This window comes from Acomys russatus, chromosome 32, assembly GCF_903995435.1.
Source record: "Acomys russatus chromosome 32, mAcoRus1.1, whole genome shotgun sequence".
NCBI classification, from domain to species: domain Eukaryota; kingdom Metazoa; phylum Chordata; class Mammalia; order Rodentia; family Muridae; genus Acomys; species Acomys russatus.
The window spans coordinates 32,407,826-32,434,901 of NC_067168.1; the positions used below are offsets into that span (position 1 = coordinate 32,407,826).

The following is a 27,076-nucleotide window of genomic DNA, read 5'->3' on the forward strand; positions in this document are numbered from 1 at the left end:
AATTAAATATCTAATAATAAGAGATCAGCCAAAAACACAGCCTGTGCCCAAGCCAAGTGCCTCTGCTGGTCCTCAATAAACTGATTAAAGAGCCGCATTAATAGTGGGACACACAGGAGGAGGTGTATTCATTGAGGCCACTGGGAAGAGAGGCAAAGAGACTGGGGGAACCCTTCAGGGGAACACTTGGAAGCTACTGACGTGACACTGAGAGAACAGGGAGGAGTCTCCCCGGAGGCAGCAGGCAACTGAGTGATGCAGTTTCTCTCTGCTCTGCCAGAATACGTTCCGGGTGGGTTGGTTGTGTTGCTGCCAGTGGCTTCCCATTTTCACTCCTAGGACACTTTTATCTTCCCCCTTTTCTTTATTTCTTTCTTTTTGAATATTCATGTTTCAAACCAATCACAAAACAACAGGCACTTCTTTGCTTGCTTGTTTTGCTATGGGGATCTCTTATAACCCGGGATTTTATGTCCTGCTCCTTAGTTCAACATTTTTACATTTTGTATGTGAGATTTATGTGGTCTAGTGTTTGCCTTTTTGTGCCTCGTTCTTTTAATTTTTTGGTTTGTTTTGGGGTTTTTTGGTTTTTTGTTGTTGTTGTGTTTTTGGTGGTTTTTGTTTTGTTTTGTTTTGTTTTGTTTTTTTAGATTTTTAAAATGTTTTTGTCTGCCTTCTTTTAGTTTATATAACAATTTACAGGTTCAACCGTGTTGTCATATATGGCAGGATTTCTGTATTATTTTAAAGCCTGAATAGTATTCCATCACATAGATATACCACAGTGTGTTTCTCCATTCATCCACTGGTGGACACTTTGGGTTGACTCAATATCTTGGCTATACTTGGAAATTTTTCTCCTATTTAATATCTACATATAATTGTACAATTAACACAAAATGACTTTTCCTCTAGTGACTGTCCCTAGCTGGGATTTTGGTTCAGTAGAGCAACTGGGCCTGGGTGCAAGTCTTAAAAATAGCAGTGGCCTATTCCTTGACCCTCCCCTACTTCTTGTCATCCTAGGGTTTTGCAAGCGGAGAAAGGTGGCCTGTTTTGTGGTTCAACCAAAATGTACACACACAGCTATGCTGGTTGTTAAGATACTGAAATGCCCCCTTCGTGCTCACCTGTTACTCTCTCTGCCTTACCTCATCTCCTCCGCGCCTCCCCCCAAACACACACACACAACCAAAAGGCAGGTACACAGGAAAGCAGCAACAGATGGAGAACTGCCCCAGATCTTCCCACCCTAGAGGCTAGGGCCCATGCTAGCCCCCACCTCTTCTCTTTGCCTCAGCACCAAATACCCAAAGCCTCATACCTGTTCTCCTCGCTGTCCAGAGGGCCCCACTGGCCCTGGGTTTCCAGGAACTCCAGGTTCCCCCTAGTAAAGGGAAAAAAAAAACCTCAGGCTAGCAAAGTCAAACTGCCCCAAGCAGATCTGTCCACTGAGTGAGGGCACACAAGGACCTCAGTGAGCAGCTGGCACTCAGTAGGGCTGGGGTGAAAGACACAACACAGTCTACCCAGAGGATAGAGGAACACATCAGGCACAGGTCGGGCTGAGCTCTCAGGACTTTTAAAGGCTGCATAGTGCTCGTGTGTGTGTGTGTATGTGTGTGTGTGTGTGTGTGTGTGTGTGTGTGTGTGTGTGTCACAGTGTTTCCTGCTTCCCTAGTATCAATGGATTGAAGGAAAAGGAAAGGTAGAAACTTCACTCTGGGGAGAGCTGGCTCATTGGCTAGTGTGTTTACTCACACAATATTTGCTTATTGTTCCGGAAAATGAATGACTCAATATAATAAATGTAGTCCTGCTCTCACTGAGCACAGTGTGGTTAGAAAGAGAAAGGATGAAGTGGGCAATTAGAACCCTGTTACAATTACAACTAAGTGACTCTGGGAGAGGGGAAAGGTTGGCTGTGGGGAATCCAGGGGGTGGGACAGGAAGAAGGTGAACTGAGAAGCCTTGGAGTTAAATAGGGAAATGTGAGCTTCTCCCACTGCCTACACCCAGGAACGATGGCCAAATAACACTGTAAGTAAATCGAAGGTGTGAGGTAATTATGATAGCGTGTACATACGTGTGTATGTTGACATGACTGCCTCAATCATGTGGACTAACACATCTCTCACACCGCTTGCTAATACTCTTCCATTTGGGTTTGGATTTTTCTTGTTGATCTGTGAGCATGCATATGTTCAGATGTGTGGGTGCACACATGTGTATGTGTATGTGTTTGAAAGTCGGAGGTCAATATCAGGTGCCTTCCTCAGTCACTCTCCACTTCATTTTGTGAGACAGGCTCTCAAGAAACCTGGAGATCACCAATTCAGTTAGATTGGTTGGACAGCATGCCTGTACCCAGCATATTACATGGGTTTTAGAGGATCAAACTCATGTTCCCATGTTTTAGACCAAATAATAGTATTATTAATAATATTAATTTATTAATATTAATTATTATTATTATTGCTTGAAGACTTTCCCTATGGAAAACCAACAACAGTTTTCTAGACTCAGTATAAGATGAAAATTTGGGTCCTTGGCTCAAATATGAAAGAGTTTTGAGGCCTTGACAAGAGAGTACTAAGCCTAGCAAGGTATCTCTGTGACCAACTACATCCCAGTCCCTGAAGGATAAAAGCAGAGGGCTTGGGTCAACATGAAGCCAGTTGACTCTCTAGCAAATCTTCACCACAGCACTTTAGCCATCATAGGCCTGAGTGAGCCCAAAAAAGGAACAGGAAAGAGAGTCCAAATACTTCACTCCACTCATCTCCGCCAATGGATGCATTCCTGTGCAGGGAACACAGGCGCTAAAGAGATTTCTCAGCAGCATGTTGTGAAGGGCAGGTGACTGTCTCTCCTTGGAACTGGAACGGCTTTCTAGGGTTAGGCAGTAAGGAGTTCTCCACTGGGTGGATGGGAGAGACCATACTAGCAGGAGGCAGGTGGTTTGAGCATGGTGCTTGGATTGAGTCGTGTGAGGAATTTTCACATGGCTTTCCCAGTATTTGAAACCAATGAGAAATAATGTTTACCTTTCTCCCCCCAAATCCAGGTCTTCCAATGCTCCCTCTTGGTCCTACTGGCCCAGGAGAACCCTGAAAATAAAAAGAGTGAGAAATGCAAGAGCCACCACTGCAGGACTTTTCCACACCATTCCCATCAGCCCAGAGGGCCTCCTTAACAAGGGATGTCAAGGGAAAGATGGTAACCTAGGTAACAGACCAGGCTCTGCCTTCACTGGTACATATGCAACCTTGGGGCATGGAAGGGGGGGTGAAGGTTTCCTTGGCTCAACCAGTTGTTCCCTCTAAGTGAGGGGAAACTATCATCAATGTTAGAATAGAACATATCAGTGCCACATGTGCATCCCACAGAACTGTGGACATCCATCATGGCATATATAGGGCATGTTTCAATATCTCAACCAAAACTGGGCATAAACAACCTTGGCTCAACCTGCTAGGAAGAAGTAACTGAGCACCTTGGGGCATCCCTCACCTTCTGAGCTCTCACTGGTCAAACTGAAGAACTCAATAGAATCTAGTGTCTCACAAAGACCCCCCTCCTCATCCAAACTCACTCCTCACTTGGGAATCTCACTCAAATGCTGAATTAGAAAAGTGGGCTTCAGAATCCAACATAATTGAGTAATCACGGATCTTTACACAGTCAAATGTCTGCGGTCAATGGAGAGACAGCTAGATGGCACAGAGAAAAAATTTAAAGTACAAGAAGAATGATTCATTTGGGTTGGACACAGCCATCACTTGGCAGCATTTTTATGTCTTCCAAATGTTTCCCTGGGCTGAGGGAGTGAGCCTGTGCTTTCAGAGTAAAAGATCACCAAAGGAGAAATGGAATTGTGTCAGCTAGGTGTGAGGGATCTGACCTGAGCTTTAAAAAAAAAAAAAATGTATCCATAGCAAAAAAAAAAAAAAAAAAAAAAAAAAAAAAAGAAAAAGAAAAAGAAAAGAAAAGAAAGAAACAAAGAAAAGAAAGAAAGAAATGTTTCATAGATGACACAAAATACACTATATACTCAGGCATTCTGCATTAAGAGCAAACTAAAGGTTAGAAATCATTGCCCTATTGTCTGCAAGTCACTCACCTGAGGTCCTGGATACCCTTGACTTCCTTCTTCTCCTTTCCCACCACGGTTTCCACTCGGCCCCTTTTTGTGGTGACAACAATACAATGTGGATGTCAATGAAACTCAGTCTCTTTGTAGATGCTTTTGAGACTTCCCATGGAGGCAGAGCAATGGTCTACCCCTTCAAGCAGCCTTACTGCTGTGAGATTAAGGCTCTTTTAGAAAATAACTGGGGACAAGCTCAGACACAGTGGCATATATCTTATTAAGGGATTCCCTGCCTGGGCATAAGAGTCTCATTCTTCTTCTACAGGGAGAAATAAAAATAGATCAAAAGTGGGAAAAATAACCCCACAGAGAAAAGAAGACACAAATAAGCATTGAATGTATTCCTTTGATGGTTTACTGGACCAAGGTACTTTCTTAATGTGTAAAATACAGGAAATGGTAGTTTCAAGTTGGCGCTAAACAACACATGGTGATGGATGTCTGCCAGCTGAGTGGAAGTTTATCTCTCTGCCATATTTCATGTGTGGGTCTCACATACTTCTCTTGTGTAGCTGGGGAGACTAGAAGGAAAGTGGTCCCTGCCCAGCAGGAAATCACTAAGCCTCAGGCCACAAGTATCAGAAGAACCCAGAGCATCTGAAATGACTGCTATACCACACCCAGCCCTAAAAGCATCCAGAGAGATCTAGATGGATCCCATGGTTACTCATCATGGCCAATGTGCCAGATAGACCTCAGAAATAATCAAGAGAATCCAAATTAGTTTTGAGTTGATAATCTGGAACTTTCTAGAAGGAAAATGAGGTCCTCGAAAGGCCTTAAAATAGGCATTTTTACACATACATTTTCAGACATGTCAAGGCTTAGAGTGAGCTTGGCACAGAGTAAGATCCACACAGTGACAACACCTAGGGGTCCAGCAAAGCCATCCTCAAGGAATGATTGTGGCTTCTTCCAGTCAGAGAAAACAGGGAAGATGCCCTTACTTCTGACACCTGTGCCACTAGAAGCATTTGGGGGACTGATGACAATCCAATGTAAAGTAATAATAATAATGTATTATTGAGCTGTTAATTGCTCATTCTTTCCAGTACAGAGTGCACTTTGCCCCTACCAAGGGTTATTAATGAGCTGCAAATGTTAAAGCAGCTTTGATGAAACAAAGTCAAAACTCAGAATTATCTACCGTGATAGGAAATGCACAAGGTGGTGGTTGCAGATTGAAATTTTGCCAGCTGTGTGCATTTTAACTTTTATTATTTATTTTTAATCATGCGTGTATGTGCGCATCTGCACATGAGTGCAGGTGCTCAAGGAGGCCAGAAGAGGGCATCAGATCCTCTGAAGCTGCAGTTACAGGCTGTTGTGAGCCATCCTATCTTAGTGCTGGACATCTGGTCCTTGGCAAGGTATTATGTGCTCTGAGCCACACAGCCATCTTTCCAGCCCCTCTGTTGTATGCTTTTATACCATGCTACCTGCCTTCTTCTCACCAGAATGGCTCCACACCACTTGCCCACACTTATGTAATACCCCAGCATACCTGTGGGCCTTGTAGTCCTTCGGGTCCCTGTGTACCTTGAGGCCCCAGGCTTCCTGCTTCCCCCTAATGAACAAGAGTTTTCAGTGTTATTTTCTCTGCATGGTTCTCATAAAGATCATTTGCTTCGTCTGCCATGGCTCATCTCTTATACTAGCTAGGATCTTTGTAGTTGAAGTTTGGTGTCTTTAAAAATTCAGTTTTATTACGTAAACATGTTTTTTGTTTTAATCCCAGGTATCAGATGTGGGGCTGCTTTAGACTGTCCTCAGCAGCAGGGTGCTTGTGTGGACTCTGGGAGAGGTGTGGTCTTTGCTAGCTGCAGATAGTTTAGTTCTGAGGACTCTGGAGAAGGAATAAATGCCAGATCTGGGAGAGAGATGGTGACAGGGGTGGGGATGGGGGGGCTCCAAGAAAAAAGAGGGATGCTGGTGCTCTCCCTGCTACTCCTGGTTGCTGTTGGTGCATTTTGATGAAAAGAAATCGGAGAGATCCTGAAATGAAGACAGGACTTGCCCCAAGGAACACAACAACCCTAACCAGCAGGAAGTAGCTAAAGAGAGCTATGCCCCCTCTCCCTACTAACACGCTCTCTTTCCTACCAAGTGTTGAGGGATTGGGGTGGAAGGAATTTGGGTAGAGAAGGGAGAAAGAGATATAAGAACCCCTAATAAATTTTTTTAAGCTAAAAAGAGGTACTAACAGATCTTATTTTTCCAGCTGCCAGGAAAGAGGTCAAGCATGTTTCTAATTCTCATAAAGATGGTGTTGCAAAGGACAATTGACTCAAACAAACTGGTGGTTTGAATGAGAGTGGACCACATAGGCTCATAGTGTTTGAATAGTTGGTTTCCACGTGATAGAACCGCTTGGGAAGGATTAGGAGGCGTGGTCTTGTTGGAAGACATGAGTTGGGGTGGTCTTTGAGGTTTCTAAAGCACACACTAGACCCAGTCTTACCCTTTATGCCTGCTGCCTTGGAGCTACTGCTCCAGCACCATGCTCCCTGCCATGATAGTCATGGACTAACCTTCTAATGCTATAAGTCAAATGACTTTTTTTGTTTGTTTGTTTGTTTGTTTTTCGAGACAGGGTTTCTCTGTGTAGCCTTGGCTGTCCTGGACTCACTTTGTAGACCAGGCTGGCCTTGAACTCACAGCGATCCGCCTGCCTCTGCCTCCCAAGTGCTGGGATTAAAGGCGTGCGCCACCACCGCCCAGCTAATGACTTCTTTTATAAGATGCCTTAGTTATGGTGTCTCTTCACAGCAATAGAACACTGACTAAGACACAAATTTTGTTTGAAAATTCTATAATGACAGCAAATATTTTGCATGCTAACTAAAAACAGGCTTAAAAGAAGATGAGTATGGGAAAAAATACCTAGAATGTGTGGTTAATAATAATAATTTGGATATAATTAGCTAAGAAGAAGCAAGAATTTCACTTTCTTGCATAGTAGTTGCCAGCTCATGTGAAAGTCAGTTGAGTGTTATGATAGTTGGTATTGTACGTGTTCTGTTTGCTTGTCAGGAGGTGCTTCTGAGGGAGGCTTTGCCTTCGTGAGGCCTGTCCTATTTCTGGAAGATGATTTATGGGATAGCTGCTTGTGTTTCCCATTAGTCATTGGGTTTCACGCCAGGGGCTGAGCATCTTTAGAACATCCCATCAAACGGTGTTTACCTGGTACTATTTACTATTTACGTAGAATAAATTATTTCAATCTCCTCCCACAGAAGACAGGAAGTAAAAAGATGCTTACCGAGGGGCCCTGGAGCCCCCTCCGGCCTTCCACTCCCTGAAACGCCAAAAGCAAAGCATCAGTCAGTGTGTCCAGACAGAAGGACCATTCCTAAGGCAAACCAGTCTCTCCCTTTCCCTGCTCATAGAGGGTTTCCTGGAGGCAGGTTTTCACAGTGGGCATTTTAACAACACACTAACACTTAGGAGATTGACGACAATCCAATGTAAAAGTCACTGCAGCCTCCGCTCCAGTGTGATACCCCTTGATGATTATTGAGTGGGCTATTTGAAGATCCAGATCCCCCTGAATAAACTGTTCCCCTCCCGGCAAACCCACGAAGCACTGTGTGCCATGAGGAAGACGGAGTGATATTTCTAGACAGTGGTACGTCACATGGTATGTCACGTGGTGAGCCACGTATACCCCGTGAAGTTTGGCTCTGGAAGATTCCTCAGGAAGGAAATGGCCCGTGGTGGCTGCTCCTTTATGCAATCTAGATGCTACTGATGGAATTTGTCACAATAAAACCAGGCTGGTCCTTCAACACTGTCTGAATCTATCTGGGAAGGAGTTCATGTCACCAGTGCAAGCTCCAGGGACAGAGGGGAGCCAAGACGGACAATGCCTAGGGCCCTGGATCCTAACTCATTTTCCCCAATCTATAGCGATAAAACTTGTTGGCATTACTCTCACTGAGAAAACCGTGGGACACTCTCAATTCATACTGTATTGTGATAACCAGCCAGGATTGTTTTAAACAATTGCATTTATTCAATTATTATGTAGGAATGATTTCAGAACTGTCGTTTTTCTCTCAGTTACCCACAGTTCCTTACAATAGTCACCCAAATATCAGATTCACCAGGTATTAGGCTTTTAAAATACCCTTTGAGAGAAGTTACCCATAGCAACTGTTTGTCTCTGGATATGACTAGCCGATGTTCTTGACACAGAAAAACAGAGAAGACTAAAAGCTCAGCAAAAATGGATACTGTTGCCATGACTTCACATTCTGTCTCCATTAAAAAGCAAAGGTAGAGGCAAGAGAGCTTTCTTCCCAGTTAAATGTGTCTGGTGCTGTTGCCGAGGACCCACACCAGGTGGTTCCCACCTACCTGTCACTCCATCATCTCCTTTTGGCCTCTACCGGCACCTGAATGCAAGAGCACTATACATACACATGCACACACAAGTTAAAAATAAAAGCCAGGATGAGTTGGTCACAGTGGTATGTGCCTATAATTGCACCACTTGAGAGGCCAAGGCACAAAGACCTTGAGTTCAAGACCAGCATGGTCTACATAGTAAGCTCAGTGCCAGCCCGAGCGGTAGGATGAGAGAGACCCTGCCTCAAAAAGAAAAGGGGGTGGGTGGAGGAGAAAGGCTGGAAGGAAGAATAATGTTTATTCTGTCTAATAGTTTTGTACAACATTGTCCTTAGAGGCACGGCCTTAGAAATAGCGCACTCTCTTGCCTTTGGCTCCGCTATTTAAAGCCTAGGTGGCCCAAAGCAATTACAGGTTAAATCTCACACAGTGGACAGGAGCATAGACTCTAAAGTGAGATGGTATGAGCTCAGATCCCAGCCCCGTCGCTTACTAGCTATTGTGGCCTAAGCCAGAGCCCCCTTGATTTGTTCGTGTACACTGTGGATTGGATGATAATGATCCACCTGGCAGGGGAGCTATGAGGTTTAGCTGAATGAGTGTTTCAAAGGGATTAGGTGAGGACCTGGCACAAAACGGATGATATATTAGAAGTACAAATGTTATTAGGACTCTTCGCAAGCGGCCACCAAAAGGCCACAGGCCCGGAATGTGGCCTCCTGTGCGGTTGTCAGTATGTGGAGCCGTTGTGTTAGAAACAGCTGTTGCGATGATTCATTTATACAGGCGGAAGTTCAGTCGCACAGGGAGCCCGTGCCTGGGGTTGAGTTGTGTTGTTTACAATCCATTATCCACTTAAGATGCTCTGAATCTCATGATGGAATCCTGGCCTACACTAGAGACATGTGGGGGTGGCGGGGGGGGGGGGGGATGAGGGTAGAAAAGCCCCAGGCTGCCTGGCCACAAACATGAATATGAATGTTGCCTTATGTAATTCCAAAAGAGAAGCTGCAAAGCAGGGGAAATGGGTAAGAGATGGGGAGGGGGCTGAGGTCCTTCTGTCTTGTGCTAATTTAAAAGGCACTGACAAGGGTGTCCAAGGATTACTCCTACCCCGATCTCTAACGTCTCTGTTTTTAAAGTGCATGGTTTATGTGTCCATTATAAACCTATTTCAAACTAAAACCCCCTTTCTCTTGAGCCAGTAGATATATTCATCTCTAAAATTTATAACACTTAGTTCATCCCACTGTTCTGCTGCTTCCCCCAGTTACATCTTAATCAATGTGAGCTGAGAAGGCACAGGCCCAGGGAAAGGCCCAAAAAGCATAGGAAGCCCAGCTCCTCTGGCTTAGCATCTTTGCTATTCATGATAAACAAAGGCAGGTCGGGCTAGGATGGAACCCTGCTCCCTCATTCCCAGGGAAAAGGACAGCAGGCTATCACCTTCAAGGATGAGACCAGTCCAACACTCAGAAAAGAAAGCCAAGTATTTTCCTTCCCTCTGAACAAATGGAGAATCCGAACATTCTTCTCTGTTAGCGTGTCTGTGCTGAGCGTGAGACAGAGGTGCTTTCAAAACAAATGTCATCTCTGTGCCAGGGGTGGTGCGGCACACCTGTGACCCCAGCACACAGGAGGCAGGGGCTTGAGGCCAGCTTGATCTACATAGTGAGTTCTAGGCCAAACAGGGATACATAGCAGAACTGTTCCCTTGACCCTCTAGAAAAAATAAATAAGTAAGTAAGTAGCCACAAAGGGTGATATGGTTTCTTGGTTGGCCCTTAAAATTGGAAGGAAACCCAATGGCCTGTTTGGGGGCGGGGGGAAGGCAGGCTTGCTATCACATGATGCTATAAGCTATCCTGGGGCCTCCAATGTGTTGGCTTTATGAGCCAGCGTTTGGCAGTCTATTCAGGAAGAATCCACTCCTGATCTCCCATGCCACTGTCAATGTGTAAAGGGCATGAGATTATGTCTACCCAGTCCATAATATTCTGATGTGGCTCCCAGAGGAGAGTGCCTATGTTCAAGTCATTGGCTTTCTTCAAAGGCATTCAAAAACGCCTTGAAGGTAGAAGGGCAAAAGCAGACGGGAGCACAGTGTTTCTCAGCCAGGGATGATTTTTGTCTCCCATGCCCACTCGTTGTAGACATTTGCCAATATCTGAGAGGATGGTTTTGGGTATCACAACTGGGTAAGCAGATGAGCAGAGCATGAGAGTACTGATAAGCATCTTACAAGGTGCAGGACAGTCTTCATAAGAAAGAATTCTCAGGCCCAAAAGGTCAGCGGTGTAGAGATTTGGAACGCCTATAAACGTAGCAGCCACGGGTCTGCTGTCTCAGCAGACAATCTCCATGCCTCTGTGTCCATCCACAAGTGATAAGGAGTGAATCTAATGTCTGGGACATACTTACCCTGCTTCCTCTGGAGCTAGGACTGCCTTGTGTCCCTGTCCGCCCAGTTCTCCCCTAGAAACACAATAAAACATTTCCCCAAAAAAATCATAAGTCAAAAGTAGGTTGGCTATAAGTCCTGAGTAAGTTAAAAAAAAAAAAAAAAAGTATCAGCACGCCATCAGCAGAATAAAGGAGCCATGCTGGGGCCAATCCATATAGTGACACTTCTGGTGAGATGGCCAATAAGGACAGAGGCAGCAACCAGGAGAGGGGTAGCAACATGCCGTAAGTAAATGGTGACAAATAAGTACATTATCACTTCCTAGAACATTAACAATATCCCCCAAATGTATAACCTACTTCAGACATACCTTATTTTCTTTTAACTATAGATGACTAGGGGGAAGGGTTGGTCATACATTTTGCTAAATTTACTTAGCTCAAGAGCAGAATTAGTCAACTTATCTATGTAACATAGATCCAATTACTTGTCTGCCCCGGTCTCCTTTGGCGCCCTTCTGGCCTTTGATGACGCTGTCTTGTCCCGGGTTACCCTAGGAGATGATTTCAGAAATGTTTAGACTCCAGAAACATCAGAATGAGGGAGTTAGCTAATTAATTCATCTGTGTGAACTCAGGGCTTTGCTATAGAGCCCAGGCAGGTTTTGAACTCACAGTGACCCTCTTGCCTCAGCCTTCTGAGTTCTGGGATACAGGTGTGTGCCTCAATGGGCTTCCATTTTCTCTTTCTTCCTTGTGTGGTGCATGGACTTGAACCCAGGTCTTAGAACACAGCAGGCAAATCATCTATCACTGACAGATCTTTGAGATGGGGTCTCACTAAGTTACTCGGGCTGCCTTGAACTTGAGATCCTCCTGTCTCAGTGACCTGAGTAGCTGGACTTACAGGACTGTGCCACCAGGCTTTTTTCATTTTATTCTTATTATTTTGTAATTATATAATAATTAAGTGTTAGGCTTCAGCAGTTCTCAACCGGTGGGTCACAACCCCTTTAGCAAATCCCCATTCCCCAAAATGTTTACAGTATGATTCATAACAGTAGCGAAATTACAGTTATGAAGTAGCAACGAAAATAATTTTATGGTGGGGGTTCACCACAACATGAGGGACTGCATTAAATGGTCGCTGTATTAGGAAGGCTGAGAACCACTGAGCTCATTCAAGCTAAGGGATAAAGGGTAAGAAAAATCCTCAACTCAAAACTCTTAAAAGTAACGTTGGCCCCAGTTTGAAGGTGATTTGGTGACTGAAGTGGTGTTCTGGGAGTATAGGCTGTGCACTAACTTCCCCACAGCGCTGAGCCACTGGCTCAGTGTCAGGCCATTCCTTCAGACATGGAATGAAAGCCCCCTGGAACTGAGTCTGGAAGAGAGAATGCCAGTAAGGAGATAGCTCAGTGGCAGAGTGCTTGTCTAGTAGGCTCAGGGACCTGGGTTTGAATCCTAACACTGTTAAACCAACAAACAAGAAAGAAAGAAAAAAGCCAAGCTCTGGGCTGCAAGATTTGAAATCTGACCAATAAAACAAAGGGAATTTTCACCACAGTAAGTTGGAAGTCTCAGCACACTGTGAGCTCATATGATGGAACTTTAGATCCCCGTTCTGAGCCTTTAGAATAATCAGTCCAGGTCAGATTTGGACAGATTCCCATCCCACCCCCACCCTCCCCAAATAAAAAAAAGCCGTGGTAGCAAACACCTGCTGCCCCAGCTCCCAAAGCCAGTATTTGACTGTACTTCAGTGGGAACCACTAAGGGGTACGAGAACAAAGTTTTGCTGAGATAAAATTCAGAGCTAAATGGGATCTGGTAACTTACGGGGTCCCCTGGGAAGCCCTTCTCGCCATCTTCCCCAGGGGTGCCTCTAGAACCTGGGCTGCCCTGAAAATAAATAAATAAATAAATAAATAAATAAATAAACAAACAAACAAACAAGCCTCTGTGTGGCTTTTACAATGGTGTTAAACGTCAAGCAGCACATGGAGGAGGATTGCCGGTCAGATGAAATGTTTCATGTTTTCCTGTGTCCCCCAGGTACCCTCAGCCATCCCAAGTTCAAGTTTAAGCCATGGCCAGGGTGAGAAACAGGAAACCTTCTTGTGGTCTAGCATAGGTTGTCCAATGCGACTTTCAGCAATTGGGGAAAACTCCACTGCAGTGGGGGGAAAACCAGCCATCTTTGGCTTGCAGCACTTGCAAATAATATTTCTAAAATGAAAAATTGATTGCCTTCTGCATAAACCCTTCCCAAGCTACACACACACACACACACACACACACACACACACACACACATGCATGCACGCACGTACACACGCATGCGCACAGGAACATGCACAAAGACATGTGCACTGGAGTTGGTTACCATCACAAAACCCATCTTCCTCCACCTAAACACTGTTCCTTCTAGCAGAGCAACTGCCAGTGGCCCCCAGCTTGATGTGCTTGCTTGCCCTCTATCCAGAATGTTCTTCCTCCCCATCTGTGCCTTGCTAACTGCAGTCCACTTCTGGTTTCGAGAAGACTTCCCGGACACCCCCACCTGTAAGCTGACTGGGGTCAGAAGGACCCCACGTGGCCCCGGCCATTTCTGTGTACCGTGGTATCCTTGAGAATGAGGATTACATGTGGTCCACCCCGTCTCTGAATCCTTGACAAATCATTAAGTGTCTGGTATGTCACAGATGCTCAAAAACATTTAACAAATAAACGGACCAGATCATAAAGACAGGGCTGGCTGTTGGGACGAGTTTAACACAAACAAAGTATTTCGAGATGATCTACAACTCCAAGGCCCCCCACATTAGCTTCCTTCATTCTCTTTGTTTTTGATGTCAGAAAAAAAAAAATACAAAGGCTAATAATAGTGGCCAAACGTGCTCATTTACAGACTCCTGAAAAATATAACCACAGAAACACCTCAGACAGTGAATTTTTCTAGCTGGAAATTCTTGAGAACATCACCCAGGAGTTATGGGAGTTTGAATGAGAAACATGCCCTGGAGACTCATATATTTGAACTCTTGCCCCCAGTTGGTGGAACCTTTGGGAGGTGGAGCCTTGCTGAGGAAGCACGTCACTGGAGGCTGGCTTTAAGAGTTCATAGTCTCGCCTACTTCACGTTCGCTCTCTCTTTCCTGTACGTGGATAAATGGGATCAGCCGGCTTCCTGCGCCTGCTGATATGCCATGCCTTCCCCACCATGAGGCCTCTCCCTCTGGAACCATGAGCTACCACAAAGCCTTTCCTCCTTAAATTGCTTTTGGTCAAGGAATTTTATCACAGCAAAAGAAAAGGAGCTAATACAGCAGTCCGTGTGCCCCAAACAGAAGAGGGCCATTAGTTTGTTGGCAATAGGCTTTCATTGTATGATTGGGGTGGCTAATTTTGTCAACTTGATTGAGTTTAAGAAATGCTCAGGACACTAATGAAGCATACCTTTGGGTGTGCCTGTGAGGGTTGCCCACAACCCCAAATGGTTTAAGCTGAGGAGAGAAGACCCCCCTGACAGTGGGTAGTACTATGCTATGGGCTGCGTGTGGTCCTTGACTGAATGAAAAGGGAATAGAAAGGGCTGAGCACTGGCCATCCCTTTTCTGTTCCCTGGTGGGTCCCTGGAGGGACCATGACCCTCCAACCATGCTTTGCCCACCAAAACAGACCGTGTTCTTCTAAACTGTGAGCCAAAGCAACACTTTGTCCCCTAGTCGCCTTCTGGAAGCATCCAGGAGGTACCATGCATTTGGTCACAGCCAGAAGACCGGTAACTAAGCTGGTGGAGGGGTCGGCTGTCAATTTTATCCCCAACTGCCAGCGTAGCAAACAAGGCTGGATCTGTCACCAGGGACTACTTGAGTTACCTGAGAGCCAGGGTCACCTTTTTCTCCCTTTCCCCCACGAAATCCATAAAATCCCTAAACAAACATAAAACAAAATCTCATTTAGAAAAATCAACCTCATAATGGCTTCGTGATAACTTTTTTAAAAAAAATGGGAGGGTGGGGGAAGAAGCAGGTGGCTCACCTCTTCTCCATCCAGTCCGTCGAGCCCGTCTTCTCCGTGCTCCCCCTGAGGGGGGGACAACAACAGTCAGCAGTCAGGGACAGCTGGTGACAGGACATGAGTCCCAGCTAGGAGATCAAGCTTGAGAGAGGGGGAAATACAATACCTGAACTCCAGAAAACCCCTTGATTCCCTGCAAAAGATTAACCAGCTGTCACTGCGGGGGGTCAAAGGCAGAATGGGGAGTCTAACTCTGCAGCGGGAAGGGGGCTGTGTCCCCTGAGAGGGTTGTTCTGCGTCATCTCTTTCATTGTTTCTGGCTGAACACCCCTATAAAGGTCATGGGTAGAATTAAATGAATGGTGAAGGCTCGTCTGCAAACAGAGGAAACTAACATGTATAACATGGGGGGCGGGGGAGAGGAAGAGGTGATGGGAAAAGAGGTAATGAGCAAGAAAACGGGCCGAGACAGGAAGGGACCAGCAGAAACTTACCTTTTGGCCCCGAGTCCCCGGACATCCCATGATCCCTCTGTCTCCTTGAGGCCCAATGTCTCCTCGTCTTCCCTAGGATGTGAGTCCAAACATATGTCCACAGTGAAACTTGTGCCAGAAGTTGTCAGCGCTTCGCTTTTGGACAACTTCGCTTGTGGCCTCCCCACCCTTCCCCCTGTTAGTCTTCAGGGTTCCCTCACTTAAAGTCAGCTTCTTTACTCCCCCATCAGACAGTGTGGCCAAAGCCTTGGAAGTCATTTTGCCTCCTAGCCACACTCCTAATTGCTCAGTGATCCCATGACATCATGCCCAGGGCTCTGATGCCACCCTGGGGAAGTCAGCACTGGTGACACAGAAAAACCATTCAGTGCCCAGGGCTAGAGCTGAGCTGAAACCCATGGGAAGACACATTCCTGCAAGGACAGAGTGCAAAGGCAGAAGAGCCTGTCCTTGGGGCTGGGGAGACAGACAGGCTGGGAGTGAGCTTTCTGTGCAAGACTAAGGGTCTGAGTTTGATCCCAGAACCCACAGTTAAAAACAACAACAACAAAACTGAGCCAGGCATGGTTGATCATGCCTGTAACCCCAGCACTCAGGAGGCAGAGACAGGCAGCTCACTGTGAGTTCCATGCCAGCCTTGATCTACAAAGTGAATCCAGGACAGCCAAGGCTACACAGAGAAACCCTGTCTTGAAAATCGGAAAAAACAAAAAACAAAAACCTGAGCCAGGCAGTTGGTCATACCTGTAATCCTAGCACTGAGGGAGCAGAGGCAGGTAGATTTCTGTGAGTTCCAGGTCAGCCTGGTCTACAAAGTGAGAGCAGGACAGCCAAGGCTACAAACAAACAAACATCCAAAGAATGTTTAATCCCAGCTCTGGGGGCAAAGGACAGAAACAGGTGGAACCCTGGGGCTTTTGCTGGCTGGCAAGTCTATCCAAATCCACAAACTCCAGGTCAATGAGAGACCATATTTAAAAAAAAAAAAAAAAGTAAATAAAGTGCAGGCCAGGTGGTTGTGACTCACACCTTTAACCCCAGCACACAGAGACAGGTGGATCTCTGAGTTCAAGGCCAGCCTGGTCTGCAGAGTGACTTCCAGAATAGCCATGGCTACACAGAGAAACCCTCTCTCAAAGAACTAAAAAATAAATAAAAATAAAAATAAAGTGGATCACTCCTGAGAAACAAACCTATGGTTGACCTCTGACTTCCATATGCATGTGAGCACATGCGTGTGTACACACACACACACACACACACACACACACACACACAAAGCCTTTCTTCACAGTATAGGTCTGTCCAAAGTCAGGCTGTCTACACGGGAAGAGCACTCAAGTCAATATGTCTCTCATCAACCCTGATTCTAACAGGAAATATTTAGAAACAGCCTAGAGCAGGAGCTGGATGCGTCTGGAGAGAACACCCTAGACGTGCTCCTTGCGTGTGGGGATCACGTGAGGTTAACCTACCCTCGGGGTACACCTGTGAGGAATTGTCGTGATTGGGTTCACTGAAGTTAAAAAATAAAACAAAGAACACCCTAAATGTGGGTGACACCATTCCATAGGCTTGGGTCCTGGATTGCATAAAAAGGAGAAAGGTATCTGTGGTGGGGGCACCTGAAGAGGGGAAGGCTATGGGAAGAAGGGGAGGCTATCTGGAGATGGGGAGACTAGGGGGCTATCTGGAGATGGGGAGATGGAGGGGGCCTATCTGGAGGTGAGGAGACTGAGGGGGCTATCTGGAGGTGGGGAGACTGAGAGGGACTATCTGGAGACGGAGAGACTGAGGGGGCTATCTGGAGGTGGGGAGACTGAGGGGGGCTATCTGGAGGTGGGGAGACTGAGGGGGCTATCTGGAGGTGGGGAGCCTGAGGGGGCTATCTGGAGGTGGGGAGACTGAGGGGGCTATCTGGAGGTGGGGAGACTGAGTGGGGCTATCTGGAGGTGGGGAGACTGAGGGGGGCTATCTGGAGGTGGGAAGACTGAGGGGGGCTATCTGGAGGTGGGGAGACTGAGGGGGGCTATCTGGAGGTGGGGAGACTGAGGGGGCTATCTGGAGGTGGGGAGACTGAGGGGGCTATCTGGAGGTGGGGAGACTGAGGGGGGCTATGTGGAGGTGGGGAGACTGAGGGGGCTATCTGGAGGTGTGGAGACTGAGGGGGGCTATCTGAAGATGGGGAGACTGAGGGAGCTATGTGGAGATGGGGAGGCTGAGGGGGGCTATCTGGAGGTGGGGAGGCTGAGGGGGCTATCTGGAGGTGGGGAGACTGAGGGGGCTATCTGGAGGTGGGGAGGTTGAGGGGGCTATGTGGAGGTGGGGAGACTGAGGGGCTATGTGGAAGTGGGGAGACTGAGGGGGCTATCTGGAGGTGGGGAGACTATCTGAGGTGGTGAGTTAGGTGGAAAGCAGAGGCCATGTGGAGAAGAGGCTATTTGTGCATGGGGTGGGGCCTGAGCAGGAGCACTTAACCCTCTCTGCTTCCTGACTTGGACGCAATGGAACCAGTTGCCTCCAGCTCGTGCCTCATGGTTTACCCCCCCAACACCCCACCCCATTCCCACTCCCCCCCGACTCTCACCTCCTCACACCCTCCCCCCCGCACTCCCCTCCCACCTCCCCCCCTACTCCCACTCCCATTCCCTCACATCCTAAGCCGTTATAAAGCCCTCCTTTCTTCAGATGCTTCTGCTGGATATTTTTTCCTGAGGAACAAGGAAGATGGCTAACATAGCTTCCTCCTGAGGGAAGGGAGGTGTGAGTCTCCTTTCCTCCATCTCACTTCCTTTACTCTAAAGATCAGTCAGGCCCTACACAAGCTCAAAGTGTTGCCCTCAGGAGAGGCTCTTCGGCTTCACTTCTCACGACCTAAACTTTCAGCCAATGATGGGCTCCCTCAGCAAGGCAAGGAAGTGACGCGCCATACGCAAAAGCTGCCCACACGGACTTGGTAGTGTTTGCAACCCCGCTGGGGGTACAAAGTGAGCCACTTAGCATACCCCTTTCATGATCCTTTTAAAGTAAGCTAGGTCAGCCTTGGGGCCTAGAAGAATTATCAATAAGTTGAATATCCTAGTCGAGCTCTGGCTTGGAGGTTAGTCCTTGGACACCTTACGCCGTTGTCTGAGCTTTGAAACATTATAAACTGACCACTCCCCATGCCTAGCAAAGCTACCCAAGGGGCCTGGATCCCTCCAAGCTCTGTCCATAAGGGCTATGAGCCGAATGACTGTTCTGGTTCTGGAGTCAAATATTGAGGCTTCCAAACTTCTGGGCAGCATTTGGTCATGACGTTGTGCCCTGGGGGATGTCCTGCCTTCTTCCTCTCCATCCGTGCTCTCCAGCTCTAGCCTGGAGCCATGTACCAAGCCTAAAGAGTACTCCCTAACAGAAGAGCTGCTACATCCTACTTAGAGGCATGGAGGAAAGTTCCAGACCCGCCCCCCAAAGCTGATTTAAAAACAGGAACAACTATAGCAACAAAATTCTAGCCACTGGCACATGAGCTGTTCTTGTCTGCAGCGTGGAGTTAGGGAAGGGACAAAGAAAGCAACCCTTTCCTCCTCAGCGCTATTTTAAAAGGAAAGAAACACACGTGACTCTCCTCTGCCCCAAAAAGCTTTTCACGACGACAAAGTAAATCGGTGAGTGTGGGCTCATCAGGGAGGAACCCCTAACTTACAGGGTCTCCATCCTCTCCTCTGTGTCCTCTGTTGCCTTTCTGACCTGAAGAACCCTAAAAGGGGAGAAAGAAGGATATTAAAACCATCCTCAGTCAGGTCAAACTCACGAAGTCATTAGGCATCCCTGGCCAGGCCCTCCCTCAAACGCTGGGTGAACTTTGTGCCAATAAAGCCAGGAGTTACGGAGAATCCAAGATATGCAGCTGGCTTTTTCCTTGGACTCATCTCTGAAGGCCCTCTGCAGAAGAAGGCCCTCCTGATGACCCTGAAAACCTGCCACTCTTGCACCTGTGGCCACCATTTTTTTTAAATATGTATTGTTATTATTTTAATTATGTGTATTTGCTGGCTGGCTTTATGTCAACTTGACATAGAATCAGAGAGGAGGGGGCCTCAGTGGAGAAAATTCTCCATAAGATTGGGTTCTAGGCAAGCCTGGAGGCGGGGCTTTTTCTTAATCCGAGATTCATGGGGAGGGCCCAGCCCACTGTAGGGGTGCCACCGTAGCCTGGTGGTCCTGGGTTTTTGTTGTTTTTTTTAATGAGAAAGCAGGCTGAGCAAGCCATGAGGAGCAAGCAGTAAGCAGCACTCCTCCATGGCTCTGCATCAGCTCCTGCCTCCAGGTTCCCAGGTTCCTTGCCTGTTTGAGTTTATGTCCCGGCTTCCCTCAGTGGTAAATGGTGATAAGGAAATAAACCAAATAAGCCAAATAAACCTTGCCTTCTGGAGCTGCTTCTTGTCGTGGTGTTTCATCACAGAAATAGTCACCATAAGACTGCGTGTGCATGTGTGTGTGCGTGTGTGTGTGTGTGTGTGTGTGTGTGTGTGCATGTGTGCATGTGTAAATGAGTGCAGGTGCATGTGGAGTTTAGAGTAGAGCCCGTGGAGCAGGAGTTACAGGTTGTCATTAGCATCCTGATGTGGGTGCTGGGAACTAAGCTCAGACACTCTGGCAAGCCCCTGAGCCATCTCTCCGGCCCTGTCATTGACAAATCACAAGCCCCTTCAAAGGGCCCATTGGACTTTCTTCTGCTTTGATAAGAGCAGTATTTAAACGGAGTCGCTTTCCTCTGAGCCACAGTTTAGCTGCTTCGTGACTCTGCTTGTCACAAAGCTCTGTTGAGATTTGCTTTCCCCACACAGACCCTTGCTGCGCCTCTGGAGCACAGTGCTACTGACATGCAAGAGTAGAGTTCAGTAAACAGAGTATCACAATTCAGCAAAACATTCTGCATAAATTACCCTTCAACATGGGTAGGCAAAGCAGAAAGCATCAGCAAGTGTTAGCATCGATCTGTTTTGGACTGAGGAGAAGGTTCAGCGTAGACGCTTGTTGCCAAGTCTGACGACCTGTGTTCATGCCCAAAACTCACAAAGTGGGAGGGGAGAGCAGATTACTGCGAGCCATCCTCTGACCTTCACAGGTGCTCTACGGCATGGTCATGACCACCACCCCCCCTTTGCAATGAATAATTTAAGTCTTTTTGAAATGTGGAGGGAGGAAAATACAGACTAAGATTGTTAAGAGGAAAATAAATCCATTTATCACAAAAAGTCCTTTTACCATGATACCTAAAATCTATTTGAAAATGCATATTTAGTGAATGCAATATAAATGCACAGTTTAATTGTTACAGTAAGTTTTGTGCAGTCGTTGTATGTGACATCTGCACAGTCATCACCCAGGCAAGAATTGGAACATCGACACTCCCAGCACAGGGTCACCTAATCACAAGTGCCCAGAACCCAGTACCCTAGCCCTCCTCAGAAGTGCACTGCTAACACTTAGGATAATACTTCCTGGGTTTTAAAGATATTTCACTCCTTAAGTATGCATTCTCAGACAGTACATCTTCCTTTTAATAAAAGGAACCCTACCTTAACGTTCTCCTGCTTTGTCTTTTCCACTCCCTCTGGTCATTACCATGTGGGTAAACTTTCATTCATGCTTTTTAATGAGCGTAGTCCATTTGTTTGCATTGGTACAGTCTTTCATAGAAAATGCCATGATGTGTTTCTCCATTCTATTGCTGTGTAATTGATCGTCTATAATTTGTCCTTTTATTTTGCAGCTCAGTCTCATTTACCATTGTAAAATCCACAGCTCTCTCAACTGTTCTAACACCTTTCAGACTGTCAAAAGCAGACTTAGAAAGTATGTGCAAAGCCCCCAAAGCATCCTCACTAGAGATGAGGAGGAGAAGGGGGGTTGTTCTCGGTGGCAGTGTCAGGAGCGAGCCCTTCTAACCACTCCTCCACTGTGGATGGTGCACAACGTGCCCAAGGCAACTACATCATATGGAGCAGAGGTTGCAAATTCAACTATTCCATTTCAGCCCCACTCACGACAAGACAAGGTATGTTAGAGAAAATAGGATCACAACCAAATGGCACCTTTGAGGCTTGGGGTCCCCGGGTTCCGTGAGGTCCTGGAATCCCTGGACATTTACAAAACTTACAGCAACAAGCCCTCTCTGCGATGTTTCCCTAGAGAGAGACAGAGAAAAAAAATTAAAAAGCAAGTGTGATGAGCAACGATCATCATGGGTTTTCTTACATGAGAAATTTGTTTAGACACATCATAGGCCACCTACAAGCCAGCCTTTGCCTTTGGAGGAGGGGTGCAAGTAATAAGAGAGTTTTATGACTTGAACTGCAGAGAGAGGCAGTAGGCCAGCAAATTGTGTGGGCAGCGTCCCCTCTCAAGGAAACATCCTCAATTAATGGAAAGGGCACCAAGTACATAGATGGCCATAAGCCAAGTTGACTTGAGACATATTGATTCTTAGTTGACAATTTCCTGGAATTCCTATTGTATAAATTATTAGGAGCTTTTCAATGACATTAGGGACCAGTTGACATGCTGGTATCCTAGGCATTCATTCAGTGATATGACGATGAAAAGAAAAGTAGGGGGAAAATGATGTTTTGATGCAAATCAAAACTTTAATGCTGCAGTGTGTTCAGGTGTCAGAGGCAGGCAGATCACTCTGAGTTGAGGCCAGCCTGGTCTACATACAGCATTCCAGGCCGGTCAGGGATATGCAATAAGACTCAATCTCTAAATAAATAGATAAATATATAAATAATGTTACATTATCTCATACATGGTAGAATGGCTACTATCCAAGAAAGGATGGAGTAAGGGAATGGGGGAAGGGAAGTGAAAGGAAGGAGGGACGGAAGTAGAGGAAGAGAGAAAAAAAAAGTAGGGAGGAAGGCAGCAAGCACAACACATCAAGTGTCCAGGAAGCTGTGGAGAGAACAGAGCTTGGGAGAGATGGAAAACAGTAGATGTCCTCCTCAAAGCACTAAAACCAGAACTGTCATAACCCATAATCCCATTTGTGGGCACGTATGCAAAGGAAGTCAACACGGGATCCTGAAGAAACGCTTGTGCATGTGTGTTCAACACGGGGTTACTCCTATTAGCTAAGAGGGAGAATTGACTAAAGTGGCAGTTGAGAGATGAACAGATAAGGACAGCACAGCAAGGAAGAGAATACTGTCATGTGCTACAGTGTGGACGAGCCTTGAGCACATTACACTAAGCCAGCCACAAGCAGACAAATACTGCACGGTGCCTTTATAAGGAATCTTCAGGAGAGAGATGCTTAGGAACAGAAGGTAGAGTGGGCGTGCCAGGCTCTGTAAGGGTTGGGGCAGAAAGAGGTCATATTGCTAACTGGGGGCTTGCAGGGTTTCAGGCTTATACAATGAAAACTTTCTAGAGATCTATTAAACAGCCAAGTGCACATTAGTAGTGTGGTTATCCGCCTTGACTGTCAACTTGCTAAGATTTATAATCACCATGGAAACAAGCCTCTGGAGCTGCTGGGGAATTTTCTAGATTAAAGTTAACTAAGGTGGAGGGTGCCACACTAATAATAGGCTCCTGCAGCACCACCCCACAGGCTGGCTAAAAAGGAGGAATCCAATTACAGCAACACTCATCTCTGCTTCCCCACTGCAGATGCAGCTGACCTCAAACTTTTGCTGCCTGACTTTCCCACCATGCTGGGCTGTATCCTCCAACTGCAAGCCCCCAACAAACCCTTCCTGCTGTAAGCCACTTTTGTTGTAATGAACAGACAAGTAATAAATACAACCATATGCTATATACTTGAAGTTGTTGAGACAATAAATATTACACTTTTACCATTATAACAAAACCCAAATGCAGTTTTAAAACAACAACAACAACAACAACAAAGTTTTGTTTTAACTAATAACCAAGAACACGTCGATAACAATGCTTAAAAACATTGGGGAAATATGATATTATGGTCTTTTTAAATTTTTATAACATCTTAAATCCCATGCATTTAACTTAATGACATAAACAGTAGCAGTCTTTGGAGACACCAGGATTCCCAACTCGGTTCTCATGGTGCTTGAGATAACTCAACTCAACGTGGCCCTTGAGAAAACAACTCACCAGATACTGGGAGAGCTTCTTGCCCAGGTCTATTCCAATGGTCAGGTGAGTCCTGTAGTCAAATCCTTTTCCAAATTCAAAGCTGGAAAACTCATCATGGGTGAGTGTGTTCAGGGACACCACAAACAAAGCATCAAGTCCTAGTTAGTAAAAATCGGGCATGTGAAACCCAAGGGCTCACACACACAAAAGCACTTCCACTCAGTAAATGTCACTCAAAGATGCAGAAAAATGGAAAAGGCAAACAAACACTAGCTGAAGCAGGATTCTCAACACAAAAACACCCAACAGCAGACTCACCTGAACTTCTGAAAACACACTAGACTCTGGCCTCTGACTTTAGAGCATAAAATTCCCCCACGAAAAAAACATCCAAGGGAAACTATTGACAAATCAACTGAAAAATACCAGCAGAAAGTGGTGTTATCGCACATCAATTCTGATGCAACTTTTGGGCGTTCAAATGTGGTTTTTAAGAAGTGCATTGTTTATCTTTGGGGTGGGGTTGTGAATTTTCTGGAATGGTATCAATGACAGTTACACCCCAGGAGCCCAGACTCTGGGTGATTCCTATCTCAGATGAATGTATTTATTAGGCCATGGGTTATAGCACCTGAGATTGCAGAATTCTGCCTAATGTAAACACAAGGAATTGCTCTGCTTGGCCTCAAACTAACTCCAGTGATCTGGTCTACTCTTCTGGCTTCTTCTCATGTTCTTCCATGTCCATCTTCACTTGTGTCTAGCTTTGTTCTCTCTGCAACCTCTCTCTGTAAAACTCTCCTAGTCAAACCCCAGAGGATAACTGTCATTGACACAGAGTCCAGAAAGTTCAGAACCCCACCCCAAAGATAAACAGCATACTTCTTAAAAATCACATTTTGTTCGGTTCAGTGAGAGGCCTTTCATTCACTCATCCATCTTGTCATTAAGCAAGCATTTGTTTCTTAGGAGCTTGTTGAGTCCTGACTGTCATACGAGGATGACAAGATGAGTGGGTCAGGCACATTCCTTCCTGTGTCAAAGTTCATGGTCTAATGGATAAGGTAGGCAGAATCAGACAATTCTGAGTTTTCTGGGAGTGACCATCAGGGAACAATGAAAGCCTTACTCCTGATAGTCTCAGGGAGGTACAGGAGGAGTCTTGGTGGACCATAAGTGTGGGTGAATTTTAAGTGAGAAATATGACTACTCTTGCTGGAATACAGAAACTCCTTTAGTACACACCTTTAATCCCAAACAATGAAGGTAAAGTTAGTTTGTAGAAGGAAGCACCTGCGTTTGAAAGGAATGTGTAATTGAGAGAAAGATTTGACAGAATAGGATATACCCAACTCTCATGAGTACAGAGAAGAGAAGGAGGTGACAGGAGAGGAAGCAGCACAGAGAGAGAGGAGCCAGTTTTACCAAGAGAGTTTTACAGAGAGGTTGCAGAGAGAACAAGCTGCACACAAGTGAAGACATCAAGAGCATGAGAAAGAGCCAGAAGATTAGACCAGATTGCTAGAGTTGGTTTGAGATCAGGCAGAGCAATTCAATGAGAAACTGAGAGAAGCCAGATTGGTTCAGTCAACTTGGAGAGAAGTTTGAGCCAGAACAGCTGAGTTGAGCCAGCCAGCCAGAGTTCAGGAAAAACTAGAAAGGGTGAGCTTATTCAGCAGTAAGTCTCAGAGGCCGAAAACATTCTAGGCTTAGGTTAGACTGTAAAGAGCTTCTAGGACCATGCTTAGGTTAGCAGATGGAGTCAGCATGCCTCAAAGACAACAATTGCATCAGGCAAATAAAAGAAATTTTTACATATGGGAGGACAGTCTCAGGGGGATGTGGGAGGACAGTCTCCTCAGGGGGATGTGGGAGGACAGTCTCAGGGGGATGTGGGAGGACAGTCTCCTCAAGGGGATATGGGAGGACAGTCTCAGGAGGATGTGGGAGGACAGTCTCAGGGGGATGTGGGAGGACAGTCTCAGGGGGATGTGGGAGGACAGTCTCCTCAGGGGGATGTGGGAGGATTCTTGGAGAAAGTGATGACTAAGCTGGCTCTGAAGATGAAAGGAAGTTGCCCAAGGGAAAGAACATGAATAACAGAGGCCTGGGAATGGAGTGAGGTGTGCAGAGCTGTAATGGAGATTGGAAGGGACGAGCCTATAAACACCTTGGTGAAGGAGTGTCCTGTGTGCTGGAACACCGGGTGTCGAGAATGAGCTCAGGCTGGACAGGAGCAGAAGCAGGATTCTGCAGTCTCGGCTGTCATAGGAAGGAAGTTGCTATATCCCCAAGGGCCATGTGAAGGCGGTAAAGGGAGGATCTAAGCAATAAGGCAGGAAGTTTATGACTCTAAGGAGGTTGTCTATGGATATTGAATCTCAAAAGCCAGTCTGGGGCTCCTTCGAGGCAGGGCTAGAAGATGTGCCCCATTTGACAGCTAATGGATTTCCCTCCTGCTGAAGAATCCTCTCACACCTTCTCCATCTCACCTCAGGCTCCGGCAAAGCTGGTGTATACAGATGTAGGGTGAGGAGTTCCTGGGCTAGCCCACATTGCTACCTTTTACATGGATAACCAGAAATTGTGAAAGGCACGGTAGGGAGAGAAAATCAGCAAAGAAAAGGGAGCTATGAGCAGGGTGTTTATCTCAGCAAAGACTAAGCCTTGGCCTACATCATGGGTGACTCTGGAGTGTTAATTGCCCAGAGTTGACCCACTTGAAGCAAGAGCACTGGCCTTCTATTTGTCAACATCACTGAGAGCCAAAGTCACTGGGAGGGGACTTGGTCTAACCCCACCGATAATGGCTACTCTTCAGTGTCAACCTGGTTGGATTAATAAGCACCAAGGGCACTAATGAGGCACAGCCTTTGGTATGTCCAAGAGAATGTTTATAGTTGGGGAGAAGGCCTGCCCTGAATATAGGCAGTTCTACCTTTATGAGCTGGAGGGGAGAAAAAGTCAGCTGATCTCTAGAATTATTCTTTCTCTGTTTCCTATTCCACTGAGACCTGAGCAAACAGCTGCCGCTATAGAGCTGCCTACCACCATTAAGCTGCCTCCACCATGCTTTCCTCACCACAATGGACTGCATTTCGCCCACCCCACCCCCAAATGTGAGCCAAAATAAGCTTCTCCTTCCTTAACTACTTTATATCACCAAATTACCCTCAGTGCAAACAGTTGCGGTTAACCAAGGGCATGTGTCTGCAGAAGGTTGTAAGTATAAGCACTTGGCTGTAGCAATGTATCAGTAAGGGAAGAAAACTGGGGGCCCAATCAGCAGACATCACATGAATCACCAGCAGCATCTACTGCAAATGGCTACACAGATCCCAAGATCTAGAACACACAGGATGGAGAGCTGTTCGCATGCCCTGTGCTCACATGCGCTGTTTGCATTTTAAACTCAGTACCTGCTTCTCTGAGCCTGTCCGACTGCTGCTCCAGCATGGTGATGCTTTCACCCTGGAGACCATCTGAGAAGACAAGCATGACCTACAGAAAGAGAGATTAAAACGGGATGGCGGAAAGCCAGTGG

At 46.3% G+C, this 27,076-nt stretch overlaps 1 protein-coding gene across 1 annotated transcript in view; it reads right to left on the minus strand.

The window, feature by feature from the left end:
• Col6a5 (collagen type VI alpha 5 chain) overlaps positions 1–27,076 on the minus strand; it is a 98,503-nt gene that overhangs the window by 42,339 nt on the left and 29,088 nt on the right. Inside the window, exons 10-25 of the mRNA XM_051140382.1 lie at positions 26,952–27,033; positions 23,551–23,690; positions 21,507–21,599; positions 19,112–19,165; positions 15,424–15,495; positions 15,096–15,122; positions 14,951–14,995; positions 14,788–14,841; positions 12,746–12,808; positions 11,395–11,460; positions 10,925–10,978; positions 7,416–7,451; positions 5,658–5,720; positions 4,124–4,186; positions 3,048–3,110; positions 1,325–1,387 (exon numbers count right to left, since the gene is read on the minus strand). Of these exons, the coding sequence (XP_050996339.1) occupies positions 1,325–1,387; positions 3,048–3,110; positions 4,124–4,186; positions 5,658–5,720; positions 7,416–7,451; positions 10,925–10,978; positions 11,395–11,460; positions 12,746–12,808; positions 14,788–14,841; positions 14,951–14,995; positions 15,096–15,122; positions 15,424–15,495; positions 19,112–19,165; positions 21,507–21,599; positions 23,551–23,690; positions 26,952–27,033 (1,038 nt within the window). The remainder of the gene's footprint in view (positions 1–1,324; positions 1,388–3,047; positions 3,111–4,123; positions 4,187–5,657; positions 5,721–7,415; positions 7,452–10,924; positions 10,979–11,394; positions 11,461–12,745; positions 12,809–14,787; positions 14,842–14,950; positions 14,996–15,095; positions 15,123–15,423; positions 15,496–19,111; positions 19,166–21,506; positions 21,600–23,550; positions 23,691–26,951; positions 27,034–27,076) is intronic.